The sequence below is a fragment of the Pan paniscus genome, chromosome 4, assembly GCF_029289425.2.
Source record: "Pan paniscus chromosome 4, NHGRI_mPanPan1-v2.0_pri, whole genome shotgun sequence".
NCBI classification, from domain to species: Eukaryota; Metazoa; Chordata; class Mammalia; order Primates; family Hominidae; genus Pan; species Pan paniscus.
Genome location: NC_073253.2, coordinates 19,848,500 through 19,864,408, shown reverse-complemented (window position 1 = coordinate 19,864,408; position 15,909 = coordinate 19,848,500). Strand labels below are relative to the sequence as shown.

The following is a 15,909-nucleotide window of genomic DNA, read 5'->3' as shown; positions in this document are numbered from 1 at the left end:
TTTTAGAGATCAATTTTTAGATCTAATAGTTATCATACTGTTTGTCTAAAAGTTAAATCTCTATCACATTACTATTTATTAACTTAAGAAACAAGATTTGATCTTTTTATATTCAAATTTATATAAGCTATACTGTAAGAGGTTCATATGGATGCTTGCTGTTGACTAAAGAAGTCCTTTTCACGTTATTCAATACATTTAGGCAGGAAATCTACTCAAGGATTTTATACTTCAGGATCATAAAAGTCAAAGGAGCTACTAAAAATAAATTACCTTTTAAAGCAGGCACATAATCTTCTGTCTTTTTAATGATCATCTGGTATTGAGCTACAGCCTCCTTATATTTGCCTAGGATTTGCTGTATTGCTGCAACCTTAAACACACTGTATGTGGATTCTGGGTTCAGCTCACTGGCTTTTGTGAAGGACTTCAAGGCTGTTGTGTAGCCTCCTCTGCTTAAGTATGCTTCTCCTAACGATTCCCAACAATTGAAGTCCTTTGGGTCTGCTCTTAATGCTGCCTGTAAACTAAAATTTAAAAAACCGTAAGAGAACTAGAAGTATGGAACTATCTCCAAATCTGAAAGGAAAATATAAAATAAATAATTCAAGTAAACATATATATCTGTGGCTCCTTCTACTTATAAAAGTGCTATTTAAAGCAGGTAAATTTGTTCCTTTTATGATTAATTTTTTTAATGCTAAGAAATGTTATTTTAATTTCAGAATAAGAATAAAATGCTTTTTTTTTGAAAAAGTGCTGAACAACATTTCTTTTCCTTGATTATCTCGAGGAACTCGAGTTTTCTATCCTACCAGGACAGGCGTCCATCTCAGTTTGTCACATCAACCCATAATCCCCCACCAGCAATCCTTTTACCAAACAGAAATACCACAGTTAAAATATGGAAACAACAGGCATGCTTTAAATATCTGATCAAATTCCATTTCCGTGAAAATGCCTGTACTCTAGATACTAACATAAACCAGAAACAATTTTATCTTGATTCAAATACATTTATTTACATTTAAGTACTGTTCAAATCAAATGACTCAAATTGATCATATATGAGCTGCTCCCAATGCCCTTTAAGCTGCCAAATGTCTCCCCTGCCAAAAACAATGTGTGTCAGCAGAACAACAAAGATATGTACCTCAGCTTCTCATCACTAAAATTTCTATTGAGAACTACTATACATATTTATTAAGACTTCAATTCACTAATCTGGCTATCTCCTCAACAACAGGACACCATTTAATCCATCTCTGCAATTCCACTGCCCTGCAGACAATAAACACCAATCAATCATAAAGTAATTTTGTTTTTTCTTCTCTCAAAATACAACCTGGTAAGAGACAATTAAAATGCTTAATTTAAGGAACCGTTATGCTTGTCTAACATAGTTTAAACACAATAAGGTGCCTTACTCAGCCACTGCTTGAGAATGCTGACCAGCTTTCAAATAGTATAGTCCTCGCCTAAGCCAGGCCCATTTTGCCGTTCCAGCACTTGCCTTTTGAGTTACTGTTGTTAGGATAGCTAAAGCCATTTCCTAATAATAAGAAAATACTAATATTAGATATATTGAACATTATAAAAAGACAGAATGCTCATGTAAAGTACACAAACATATTTTCATTTCCCACTTCTGATTTTTTAAACTTACACTGGTAAACATCAAATTACAGTTTCAACAATAAGTGGTTAGTAATTTAATATCTGCCAATGGAAAAAAACTTCACTTACAGAGGCAAAAATATTTATACTGCACCTATAGAAAAAAAACTAATGATAACTTTCAAGTATACATATATAAAAATATTTTCATTTATATACTCAGGATAAAAAAACAAAAAGCAAAAGTGATTATTAGACATACCATATCTTCAAGCTCCACACTTAGGTCAACCGCTGCAGCTCCAGATTCAGCATCAGTGTCATCTAATTCAAAGGCTTTCCTATAACATCCACGAGCTCTGTTTTTATCTCCCATTACGTCTCTATAATAATGACCTAAATAGCAGAAAACTTTGCCCATATATGTATCCAGTCTTGCAGCCTTTGAAATAAATATTGATAATAACAGAACATTAAAAGTTCATTTAATGAGTATCTTTACAAATACAGAAGATAAATACACAGATTAAAGAAAAAAGAAATAATTTCATTAAACATACAAAAATATGCCAAAAAATCCTTTGATGTAAGATTTAAAACAGACAGGAAAGCTGTCCCTCACTGCTTATAGAAAGTAAAAGGAAATATAAAAATATTTTCTTTTTTGGTAAAGGAAATGTGAAATTAGAGCTGTTACTGAATTAATCTGCTCTTACAAGTCAAGATAAGAATGTAGGAGTTATAGATGTTAAACATCTAAAAAAACAGGAATTTAAACATCTAACTTGTATGCTCATAAAACTACAGTGAAAATTACCTAAAAAGTATTGTTTACAAGAGATAATTATGTCTCGTTTTCTACAACACATGCTTTTCAAAAAGTAACTTTCACATTTTATGTTTTAATTTCTTCCTTGAAAACCCATATAACACCATCACAAAACCTGACATATGAAAGATAAAGCACAAAAAACAGTTCAGTAAAGAGTAATTGTAACTAATGTATATGATTATTATTTATGATTTTATAATGCCATTTCAACTAGGAATTGAATTGTAGCACTTGCTTTACCTTCAGAAAGTGGGTAAGAGCCTTTGTTTTATCTTTTCTTGTCTCTTCACCCATGAACCAGTATGTTAATCCAAGTTGGTAATGATATTCTGCAACTTCGGTATCTTTCTCAAGAGCTCTCTGAAAACTAAGTCACCAAAGGGTAATAAAAAGAAGTAGTAAAACAAATACACACACACCCACATGCAATATAGGAGACTCCTAGTTGGAACAATCAAAGTTTGAGTGATTCAGAGGTGCCAAATTAGAAACCAATCATCACTTTAGGATTTATATTATCATAAGGAAAAAAGTGATTTGTTTTTGAAGAAGAGGATCTTAAAAAAGCACAGTGGCCTTTTAGCACTACCATGTGCTAAGTGTTCAGACTATACTGAACATTACATCTGCTTAGTGAACATTATGATCAGCTGATCAGGTTTTTTTTTTTATTTTTTGAGTCCGAGTCTTGCTCTGTCATCCAGGCTGGAGTACAGTGGAATGGTCCTGGCTCACTGCAACCTTCACCCGCCAGGTTCAAGCAATTCTCATGCCTCAGCCTCCTGAGAAGCAGGGACTACAGGCATGTGCCACCATGCCCAGCTACTTTTTGTATTTTTAGTAGAGATGGGGTTTCATCGTGTTGCCCAGGCTGGTCTTGAATTCCTGCGCTCAAGAGATCACCTGCCTTGGCCTCCCAAAGTACTGAGATGACAGGTGTGAGCCACCACGCCCGGCTAAGATCAGCTAATTAGATTTGAAACCCATCATATAATTTTTTATAGCTACTGTACTACATGCTAAATACATTTCTTTAAAATACTAAAACTTAAAGCCTACAAAGATCAAATTCATGAAAAATCAAATCTTCATCAAGCCTACTCATTTTGAATTTTTCAGAAATATAAAGAACAAAGATGTAAATGGTTCTATGAGCAATTTATATATCCTTACCATTTTTCTGCTTGTAGATAGTCCTTTCTGGTGAAATGAATCAAAGCCTCAAGGGCATGAACTTCAGCTAGGTCAGGGTAAGAAGAGAGAAGGTCTTCCATAATCTATAAAGTAGACACCAGTCAATTCTATAGCCAAATAAAAATGCTTTTAACTCAAAAAATGCTCAGTTTGAATAAAAAAGCCAACCTTTGCAGCTTCATCAAATGAACCTTTGTTCCGATAGGCCAAGCTTTTGAGAACCAAAAGTCCTGGGATATTATCTGCATCAGAAATCTAGAAAATAATTGTAAAGAACTGCTATAAATCTCCTTCAACACAACCACAGCAATGTTTGCTTTAATTAAAGAACGAACACAGAAAAGCATAGAATAAAAAATAATAGAGGTCCTAATAGAATAAAGAAATAGAGGTCCTGATTTCTATCACTAATAACACATCTTCACTCTTCATAACCTTTTTATTAGGGAAAATCTCATATACAGAAAAAAATTACAGAAACTAGTATAATAAACCCACATGTACCCATCATCCAGCTACAAAACCACAAACTCACAAGCAATCATTTTTTTCATCTATACCTCCACTAATTTTACCACACTTCTGCTCAGATGATTTTGACACAAATCCCAGATATTGTAACTTTTTACCTGTAATACTTCAGCATCTATATCTAAAAGTTCATTTCTAAGTTGCATAACCACATTACCATTATCATACCTAAACAAAACCAACAAACATCCTTAACACTATCAAATTTCTCAGTCGTCTCATATTTGAACAATTTTAAAAATCAAAATCTAAATAAGACACATACATTTGAACTGAATGATAATGCCTTATCTCTTTTAATCAATAAGGTCCCCCTCCTTCTCTTTTTTTTTTCTTCCTTACAATTTAACTGTTGAAAAATATGGCTTATTTGTCACAGTTTCTCAAAGTCTGGATTTTGCTAAACGTATTCTCAAGGTGTTTAACATGTTCCTTGGTTCCCTGTATTTTCTGTATATTAGTAGTTGGGTTCAGAGGTTTGAAGATTCCCAAGGATACTTCAGGTCTTCAGGTGTATTTGCACTTGGTTGTGTCTGACTGTCTTTTTTTTGTTTGTTTTTTGGAGAGACAAGAGTCTCGCTTTGATGCCCAGGCTAGAGTGCAATGGTCTGATCTTGACTCACTGCAACCTCTGCTTTCTGGCTTCAAGCGATTCTCCCGCCTCAGCCTCCCAAGTAGCTGGGATTACAGGTGCACACCACCAAGCCAGACTAATTTTTCTATTTTTAGTAGAGACAGAGTTTCACCATATTGGCTGGTCTCAAACTCCTGACCTCAAGTGATCCACCTGCCTCGGCCTCCCAAAGTGTTAGAGGCATAAGCCACTGTGCCCAGCCTGATTGCCTTTGTGTGATGTTAGTAGCCATTAACCCTTGATGCCTAGATCTATTAATTCACTGGGGATTGCAAAATGGTGATTTTCTGTCATTTTCTCTTATTAGACAGAATACTTCAACAAAGGCAAATTTCTCCTACCTTCATTATTTCATTATCCTGAGGAATGATTCAGATAAAGGCAGGATAAATGCCTTTATTCTTCATAGTTGGGTTCTTAGCATTCCCCCAAACATTTGTTTTCTTGAGGACATTTGCTGAGTTTTCTGAATCATCATGAACACATGGATTTAAAATATTTGATGTGTTTCAATATACCACATTAGTAATGCTCTTTTTAGCCAGTAAGAATCTCTTTATGCTAGCTCTTGAGCCCTTTTGTAGTCTGAGCCCTTTTATAGTTTCTTGCTTTCTAGCATGACAAGGTGTTCTTGGTTCATCTTGTACATTTTCTATCTCAGACCTGGACTCTGCTAGTTCTCCAAAATAGCAGTCATTTGTTTTTTTGTGAAAACATTATTTGAAAAACCTTTATAAAGCATTCACACAAAACACATTATTGGTGGGATGGCAAAAAGAAAACAAGAAAATATTAATTGTTGAAAGATGCTGACAACGGTTCTGATTTTAAAGAAATATTATGAAATACAAAGCCCTTTGAAATACATAAAACTGATTTAAAAACTCAATTTTAATTTTAGACCAGTAATAGTCTTTACCTGACAAAAATCTTTAGGGCATAATGCTATAATTCATAATTTACCAGTTATAGTTTTTTTCACTATGGACTTTCAAATTGCTTTAACTCAAAACACTAAGAAATCGGTTTCATTATGAAATATTAATCTTTCTTTGAATGAAACAAATAAACATTCTCTACCATGAAGCTAACAGTGTCCTTAATTATTTTTGTCAAATCTGCAGAACACTTCCTGAAGGAAAAAATTTGGAATCTCAAATTAATAATAATCAAGTAGTAATAACCTAAGAGGGCAAAAGGAAGAAACGAGAATGAAGTCTAGAACTAACGAAATAGTCTTATATGATGAGTACTGTAAGTCCTTAATCAAAAAGCAAACAAATAACTTTAGAAGTTCCCAAATGTATGAATGACTTATAAAAGTGCAGATGTGGTGAATTCATACCTCTAACACAAAATCCGTATAAGTAAATTTTGTGGTAGGCAGAGAATGGTTGTTGCCTGGTTGATTGGAAACTAACTAGAGTTGAAGAAAAAAACTTGACAAGACTACCTGATCAAGCGTACGAATTGCTTCCTCTGAAGAGTCATAATCTGAGAGTTTAATCAAAGCCTCTGCTTTCAAACGAAGACAAAGATTCCTCTGATAAAGACTGTTACCAGACGCACCAAGATTATCTATGATCTTCAGAGCTGACAAAATTAAGGGTATCCAAATGAAGACAGCCATATCACTTCTGTTTATTTTTTCTTTTTTAAGGATGACATATAATAAATTGCAGATACAATAAGCATAAATTTCCAAAACAATATACATGAAGAATAACTCAAAGCTAAATATAAATTCTTCCCTGACTTCCTTATGGAAAGACCTGAATTTAAAACAGAACATATCTGAATTTAAAACCTCTGTCTTCACACAACATATAATAAAACTGAATATCCTAAAAAACGACAATGGCTATCTATATTTGCTAAACAATAAAGGTTAGCCCACAACCAAAGCACCTGTAACAAATATAAGAAATTAAGGATACTGGAAGGGGAAAGCAGCTGAATTAGAATGGACCAAGGTGAACTGCTTCTTAGTTACAGGGGGCAAGCTACCAGGTGGGTCAGAAACAGTGAACCACTTTCATGATTTCCTATCCCCACCCCTCACCCTGTCAAATTCAAATAGGCTCCAAGATGCCTAAGGTTTCCCCTCTGTATATCAGAGAAATTAAGAACTCATGTGTCTTGGACACACCAGAAACTTCCTTGTTACAAAGACAGAGGACCTCCACACCCAAGCCTAAACTGACTATGTCAATATTCCAAATGCAGGAAAATTTTGCTAAATATTCATTGTCAGTTTAAAAATAAACACACTAGTACACATGCATGCAGACTTTTATTTAACCTCATTGAAATTAAAATTAGCAATTTAAAATACAAAATATAGCATTTTGGTTTTTAAAATCACTATCTTTGTCCTTTAAGATAAAAACAAATAGGGTTGGTCACCCTTATGTGTCAACCCAAAAAGTATCAAAAATACCTTGACTGCATGAAAGAACAGCTTCTTTAGGTCTATGCATTTTGACTTGGGCTTCTGCCAGATGATACCATCCACTTGTGCAGACAGGGCTTTCCTTTAACCCTAAAAGGATAAAAACAATCACAAAAAACAAGGTTTCTGTGACTACACAGATGAACAGCACCAATGCCTACTCTCCAAATCAGACTCCTCCCCTCTTCATCTCTCATATCTCATCAGTCACAAAGTCACAGTGATTCTCTGCCTCAATTCATTCCTCACCATACATTTTTCTCCATCTCCACGTCAGTTCAGACCTCCACCATCTTTATCCCAAATCACTACAAGTGCTTGCCATCCACCCCAATGCATTCTTTACACTGTAGCTAGAATATCTCTAAAAAGACAAATCAGATTATAAAATTCCCCTGCTAAAAATCTTTTACTGATTCCCCACTGTTGTCAGGATACTGTGCAAACTCCTTACCAATGTCTTGCTAGGCACTTCTACAATCTCACTTCTTGTCCCCTCCTGTACATACACTTCATTCTCAAACCCTGGTGAACTACCCGCAGTTCTCTGAACAACAGTTTTCCTCTTAGCTCAGGCTATTTCACAGATTCATCTCTGCCTAAAATGTTCTTCCCATTCCCTTCAACCACCTACCTGGCTTGTATTTACCATTCAGATCTATAATTTGAATGTAGGTTCTTCCAGAAACATCATACCTAGTAAGACTAAGTTAAAGCCTAAGTTCCTAATGCATATATATCTACATGTCTGCCTTCCTCCCTCCCTCGCTCCCTCCCTCTCCCTCCCGATTTACTTTTCGCTTTGCTTTCTTTCTTTTCTTTTTTCTTTCTTTCTATATAGATATACCTATTTTACAAATGAAAACACTGACACACAGTAAGTTTAACTCTTCTGAGGTCTTGAAATTAGTGATAAGCGGAGTCAGAGTTCAAACCTAAGCAGAGTCCAAGGTATGCAGGTACATTTTTTTCCCTTCCACCTTAGATAGACATTCCTTAAAGAAAGGCTCAAAGATAAATGCCTACTGACTGAATAATAATTATACTTCATGTTACATGCCATACACTGTACATTTACCTTCTGTTAGGTTCCTAACAGCATCTTCATACTTTTTGTCTTGTAATGCTTTAATGCCTAAGCCAATGAGGCCTGGACCACTTTTTGAATCCATTTCCACTAATCTACAACAATACTGCTGCCCCTCATCAGTAAGATTTCCTGGAATTAAAAGAAAAGGTTATTAGTATACATATTTCGAGTTTCTAAATGCCCAAACCCATATTCTTAAATCTCAAAATCTGCCTTTATATTCTTATGCATTCTTCACCACATGCTGACTCCAGAAATTCAAAACTTAAATAGACCAGCAAATGCAGAAAATATTAACATTTAATTTAAATAATTATGATTTTTCATCTTCTTAAATACTGGAAGTAGAAACCACTTTAGGATTTCAGACAAGAAATCTGCTGCTTGCCAGAAGACTAAGCCACGTAGCCTACTGCTTGCCAGCTGTAACAATTTGGTTGTCAAATGAAGGAGCCCTTGTCAAAGCAGAGTGTCTTCCTCAAGTTCTCTTCCTGGGCAACCATGCGCTGCGAGAGACATGGCAGTCAGATCCAGCAGACTCTTCCAGCATCCAAGGATCACAAGATAGGCGGGTTACTCATCAGGACACTGCACAAAGACTTAGTCACATTCCTCTTAAGTCTACAAATTTACCAGTACATTTCCACATTTTTCTAAAACTATCTTTTTCTATATAAGTGAATTGTGACACTTATGAAATAGTCATCCAATGCCTACATTTATTTTATTTTCAAATTTATTTTGGTAAAATAGTTTAGAAAACATTATATATTTTGTAATATTTCCATTTTCCCCAATCTCAATCCCACAAAAGCATAAAAACAAACAAAAAATTGTAATTTGTTTTAGAATAAATTGTGAATAGCATTCACAAGTTTAATAAATCATTTAATCACATAGGAGAATTCTTAAAAAGACAGACTACAACTTGAAGCAATAAATATGGGAAACAAAAAAAATTCCTGAAAAAAAAAGACCCGATGCTTTAATAACTATATAAAACATAGAAGCCCAAACCACATGTAGAACCACTGTTTCAGTTACAGATGTCAAAGGTAAATTATTTGCATAATACCATGTAGCTCATATATTTCAAATTTTGAAAACCATTTGCAAACCAATGTATAATCCATTAGTAATATGTAGTAATATGTTATATACTGATTTAGAAATCCAAGTTGGCACCAAAAATGAAAAGAATTAATAATGGCTAAAGAGTTAAAACTTCAGTATATTTGGTAAAATATGAAAACAAATTGGAAGAAATACTACTTTGATTAGTAAGCCAGTGAAAAAGACACAAGCCTGCTACTATTATGCTTCCAGGCATGAACTTCCTTGTCAATATTTTCTCACCATAGCTTCCATAAATATGAATTCCAAAAATAGATATGTCTAGTTCCATACACCCTATATCCTCCCAAGAAAACTAGCGGCTTTTTCCCTTTTGATCCAGTGGTATTGTCTAAACTAGACATTGTCTGCACTAACAGAATCACTTGGAAGACTTGTTAAAACACAGTCTGCTGAGCCCTATCCCTGAAGTTTATGGTTCAGTAGGTCTGTTAAAGACCTAAGAATTTGCATTTCTAAGAAGTTACCAGGTGATGCTGATGCTACTGGTCCAGAGATCATACTTAAAGACCACAGGTCTACAATATTTGCTAATACCATATATTGAAAGGAGCCGGGCACATTCCTCAGCCTTAGGCTCAAAACAAACAAGCCCAGTACAAACACATCCTATCCTCCTATCCTACCACATATCGCCATATATCTCTCAAACTTCCTGAGCCCAGTACAAACACCACCAGGAAAGTCTCCGATAAAGGGACAGCCGTTCAAAGTTTTACTGAAAGAGCGAGAACCAAAAGAATTCCTTTGTTCCCCTGTAACTTTCAGGCTATAAAAAGCAAACACTCGCATTGTTCAGGGCCCTCTTGTATGCTGTGGAATGGAGGGACCAGGTTCAAACTTGTAGTAAAGATCCTTGCCGCCTGGCTTTGACTCTGGACTCTGGTGGTCTTCTTTGAGGAACTAACGGTCTAGGCATAACATCTGGGGGCTCGTCCGGGATTCCCCAAGCCCACCAGACCCCTAGTCAACGGATCTGCTAGGATCGATCTACTGATAAGTGAGCTGGCTCATCTCCGTTTGTCTGTCTGTGTCTGTTCTGAATCTGAATCTGTGACTCGCGAGGTCTGAAACTGGAGCTGGCACAGTCCTGGCGGACGCGCTGTAGGACGGCCAGCGGAGACCGGTGGGAGACGTCCCCTGGCTCTCATCTGATCTAAATTGCAATCTGAACTGCCCCGGTTTGGCGGGCAGCAGCTATCTCTGATCTGGGCTGCCCCAGCGCGATCGCGATCCAGGCAGCTAACTCTGACCTGGGCTTCCGGTGCGCGCTTGCAATCTGAACTGCCCCGGTTTGGCGGGCAGCAGCTATCTCTGATCTGGGCTGCCCCAGCGCGATCGCGATCCAGGCGGCTAACTCTGACCCGGGCTTCCGGTGCACGCTTGCAATCTGAACTGCCCCGGTTTGGCGGGCAGCAGCTATCTCTGATCTGGGCTGCCCCAGCGCGATCGCGATCCAGGCAGCTAACTCTGACCCGGGCTTCCGGTGCGCACTTGCAATCTGAACTGCCCCGGTTTGGCGGGCAGCAGCTATCTCTGATCTGGGCTGCCCCAGCACGATCGCGATCCAGGCAGCTAACTCTGACCCGGGCTGCCAAAGTGCGCCTGCGATTAGATATCATTATAAGCCAGATCAGATTTCCTTTACAAGGATTCTAACCCACATTCCTTTACAGGAAGAGACTACAAATTATTACAGGATAAGTAATACCCAGAGCACTCCTCTATCTCTCCTTATGAGTAATTTCAAAGAAGTTAGAGCAAGGGGCCATGATCTTGGTATAGAAATCAGGAAAGGAAAGCTAATTACTCTGTGTCGCTCCGAATGGCCTGCCTTTGATGTGGGGTGGCCACCCGAAGGGACCTTCCGACTTGCTGTCATCACTAAGGTAAAGTCCAAGATTTTCCTACCTGGGTGTGCGGGCCACTTAGATCAAATCCCATATATCCTCATATGGCAGGACCTTGTTGAGAACCCGCCTCCTTGGCTGTCCCCTTTCCAATTAGCCTCTGAACCCTGTAAGGCACTGGTTGCTCGACCACTAAAATCCAAGCAACCAACTGCCCCCCCCATCCTGTTCTACCTGACAGCGGGGACCCACTGTTCACAGAACCCCCTCCGTACCCCTCCGGGCCCCAGGCCCCAGCCCCCCTGGCTGAGCTGCGGGAAAGAGCAGGCGGACAGGAGGCGGCCGGCACACACAGGCCCGCTGAAAGGGAAAGTAACTTTGAAGGGCCGGCGGGGCGGATGCGAGGGCGCACTTCGCGGACTAGCCCCCCCTCAGCCGCCTGACTCCACGGTGGCTTTACCCCTTCGGGAAATAGGACCCCCAGATGACACAGGAATCCCCAGGCTCCAGTACTGGCCATTCTCCACCAGTGATCTGTATAACTGGAAGACTCAGAGTGCTCAGTTTTCAGACAACCTCAAAAATTTACTGGCTTTACTGGATAGTGTCATGTTCACCCACCAGCCCACTTAGGATGATTGTCAGCAGCTCCTCCGAATCTTGTTCACCACGGAAGAGTGAAAGAGAATACAGATAGAAGCTAGAAAGCTGGTCCCGGAGGACGACGGTCAACCGACTGCCAACCCCGACCTCATAAATGCAACCTTTCCTCTGACCAGGCCGGCGTAAGACTACAACACGGCAGAAGGTAGAGGACAGCTACACCTTTATCGCCAGACTCTAATGGCAGGTCTCCAGGCAGCAGCTCGCAAGCCCACTAATTTGGCTAAAGTATATTCTATTCTGCAAGGAAAGACAGAGAGCCCAGCTACCTACTTAGAAAGATTAATAGAAGCTTTTAGACAGTACACCCCCATAGATCCAGAGGCTCCAGGAAGTCAGGCAGCTGTTGTAATGTCTTTCGTAAATCAGGTAGCCCCAGATATTAAGAGAAAACTCGAGAAATTAGAAGACTTGGAAGGAAAGCGGATTCAGGACCTCCTTCAGATAGCCCAGCGGGTTTACAATAACAGAGATACTCCAGAGGAAAAGCAATTTAAGGCCACTGAAAAAATGACCAAGGTCCTGGCAGCAGTGGTACAGAAAGAGCATCTACAGCCAAAGTACACCCAACCTAGGCAGCCCCCCCGGCATGATAATCTGAGCAAAGACCAATGTGCCTACTGTAAGGGGGCTGGCCACTAGGTAAGAGACTGCCCCAAAAAGAAACGAGGACAAGGACCCCCTAGGTCTACACCCGTACTAGTCAATCAAGACGAAGACTAAGGAAGACGGGGTTCGGACCCCCTCCCCGAACCTAAGGTAACTTTGCAAGTGGAGGGGTCCCCAGTCCAGTTCTTAGTCGATACAGGAGCACAGCACTCGGTCTTAGTTAAAACTAATAGGAAATTATCCTCCAAGTCCTCGTAGGTACAAGAGGCCACAGGAGTTAAGAAATACCCATAGACAACACAAAGAACAGTAAACCTCGGAGCCAAGAATGTAACCCATTCTTTCCTGGTCATCCCTGAGAGCCCCTGTCCCCTATTGAGGAGAGACCTGCTAACTAAAATAGGAGCACAGATCCATTTCCTCCCTGAGGGGCCCGTCGTGACCAACTCCCACAATCGACCCGTGTCCGTCCTGACTATAAACCTAGAAGATGAGTACCGACTCCACCAGGAGAAAGCGGCCCCTGACCAGGACATAGCAACCTGGCTCCAGCAATATCCAGAAGCTTGGGCGGACACGGGGGGCTTAAGTCTAGCAAAACACCGTCCTGCCTTATTTATTGAACTTAAGCCTAGGACAGACCCCATGCAGGTACGCCAATACCCGATGCCCCTAGAGGCCAAGAAAAGGATTTTGCAGACTATGGATACCTAGGTTCGCAGAACTGGCTAAACCCTTGTATCAGGCAACACGGAGGCAACAGCCATTTAATTGGACAGACGAAGCCGAGTTGGCCTTCCAACAGATTAAAACCGCCCTATGCTGATAAACTTGTCATAGGGCAAGAATTGCGGGTCATTACTCCACATGCCATCGAAGGTGTACTCAAACAGCCACCTAATCGATGGATGAGTAACGCCCGGCTCACCCACTACCAAGGACTACTACTAAATCCTCTCAGGATAATTTTCCTGCCCCCAACGACCTTAAACCCTGCCTCGCTGCTGCCCAACCCGGACCTGGACGCCCCACTCCATGACTGCACCAAGATACTAGCTCAGGTGCACTGAGTTCGAAAAGACCTGCAGGACCGCCCACTTTCTGACGCCGACCTCGTCTAGTTCACTGATAGGAGCAGCTTCATGCATCAAGACCAGAGGTACGCTGGAGCGGCAGTAACTTCAGAGACTGAGGTAATCTGGGCGGAACCCCTGCCCCCGGGGACATCGGCCCAGAAGGCCGAACTGATAGCGCTCACCCAAGCTCTTACCTTAGGGGCGGGGAAAAAGCTGACAGTATATACAGACAGCCGATATGCTTTTGCAATGGCGCATATACATGAGGCCATTTACAGGGAGCGAGGGTTACTGACGGCTGAAGGAAAAAAGATAAAAAAACAAGCAAGAGATCCTAGCCCTGCTAACAGCCCTATGGAGGCCAGAAAAATTAGCCATTGTACATTGCCCAAGGCATCAGAAACTAACTACTCCAACTGCTCAAGGCAACTTTCTGGCAGACCAAACTGCAAGGAATGTGGCGAAGGCTCCCAGCCAACTCCTTGCACTCCAGCTCCCTGACCCGGGCCCCCGGGACTTGCCATATTTCCCTGAATATTCAGAACAAGATCTCCAGTAGATTGACAAACTTCCCCTGAAACAAATCCAGAATAGGTCGTGGACTGATACTAATGACCAAACCATCCTACCAGAAAAATTAGGACAACAGGTGTTAGAACACATCCACCGAACCACCCACCTGGGGGCCCAGCGGATGATAGACCTGATCAGACGCTCCAAGCTCAAAATCAGACATATAGCTGAGACGGCCAGCAGTATCGTGACAAGTTGCAAAGTCTGCCAGCTTAACAACGCATACCCCCAATCTCAAGCTGCAACAGGAACAAGGCTCAGAGGAACCAGGCCCGGTATCTACTAGGAAGTAGATTTCACTGAAATAAAGCCAGGAAAGTACAGGTACCAGTACTTACTTGTCTTTGTAGATACTTTTTCAGGGTGGACTGAAGCATTCCCAACCAAAAAAGAAACTGCTCAGGTTGTAGCAAAGAAAATTCTGGAAGATATCCTTCCCAGGTATGGCTTCCCCGTCCAGATAAGGTCAGATAATAGGCCCGCTTTCGTCGCTAAGGTAAGTCAGGACTTGGCTTCCATCCTTAAGGCAAATTGGAAACTACATTGCGCTTACAGACCCCAGAGTTCAGGACAGGTAGAAAGGATGAATCGGACCTTAAAAGAGACCTTAACTAAATTGACTATAAAGACTGGCGCTAATTAGGTAGTCCTTCTCCCCTATGCTCTGTTCCGGGCCCGTAATACCCCTTACAAACTGGGCCTTACCCCTTACGAAATCATGTATGGCAGACCTCCACCCCTGGTTCCTAGCTTAAAAGATGATCTGCTTAAGTCTGAAACAAAAAATGTCTCTGAATTCTTATTTTCCCTACAAGCCTTACAGAAAATTCACCAAGAAATCTGGCCCAAGCTGAAAAAGCTATATAAGACCAGTCCCCCACGGACACCCCATCCGTACCAGCCAGAAGACTAGGTCCCGGTTAAGCGACACCGACAAAAGACCCTAGAGCCCAGGTGGAAAGGACCACTCCAAGTACTCCTGACCACACCCACCACCCTGAAAGTAGAAGGCATTGCGTCGTGGATCCACTACACCCACGTCAAGCCAGTGGACCCAACCTCCGACCTTCTAAGGCCAATCACGGCGGCGGCTGAAGCACCGGACACGTGGACTGTGGACAGAACTAAGAACAACCCCTTAAAACTCACCCTGCGCCGGCAGCATAGCTCACTGCAAACATGCAGTTAAGTAGTCTAACTCTAACATTAGTCGCCCTAGTGGCCGCTGAGGAAAACATAAAGCCAGCTCCTAATCCCTTTGTCTGGAGATTCTGGCTTTATGAAAACCAAACCCACCCTGGGCAACCTCATAAGCCCAGGAAATTAGTGGCCAGTGCAGATTGCCCCTCCTCAGGGTGCAATAGCCCAATTTTACTAAATTTTACCGATTTCCCAGTAGCCAAACCAGTGGCACCAATAATATGCTTCGAGTATGATCAGACTAAATACAATTGTAAGCACTATTGGTGGCACCAAAGTGCCGGCTGCCCTTATAACTATTGTAACATCCATAAATACCAATGGTGGGGTGGAAAAGAACAGATAGATCCCAGATGGCCCTTCCATCGCAGACGAGATAAAGACCTTTCATATACATGGATAGTTAGAGACCCCTGGAACTCCCGCTGGACCACGCCTCAACACGAGGCTGTAT

General features: G+C 40.6%; 1 protein-coding gene across 2 annotated transcripts in view; it reads right to left on the bottom strand.

The window, feature by feature from the left end:
• SKIC3 (SKI3 subunit of superkiller complex) overlaps nucleotides 1-15,909 on the bottom strand; it is a 97,829-nt gene that overhangs the window by 57,568 nt on the left and 24,352 nt on the right. For both annotated transcript variants that reach the window (XM_003822763.5, XM_063604380.1), the window contains 9 exons: nucleotides 8,339-8,479; nucleotides 7,249-7,350; nucleotides 6,262-6,401; nucleotides 3,812-3,898; nucleotides 3,623-3,726; nucleotides 2,690-2,816; nucleotides 1,880-2,059; nucleotides 1,428-1,552; nucleotides 274-527 (listed from right to left, as the gene is read on the bottom strand). In XM_003822763.5, the coding sequence (XP_003822811.3) occupies nucleotides 274-527; nucleotides 1,428-1,552; nucleotides 1,880-2,059; nucleotides 2,690-2,816; nucleotides 3,623-3,726; nucleotides 3,812-3,898; nucleotides 6,262-6,401; nucleotides 7,249-7,350; nucleotides 8,339-8,479 (1,260 nt within the window). The remainder of the gene's footprint in view (nucleotides 1-273; nucleotides 528-1,427; nucleotides 1,553-1,879; nucleotides 2,060-2,689; nucleotides 2,817-3,622; nucleotides 3,727-3,811; nucleotides 3,899-6,261; nucleotides 6,402-7,248; nucleotides 7,351-8,338; nucleotides 8,480-15,909) is intronic.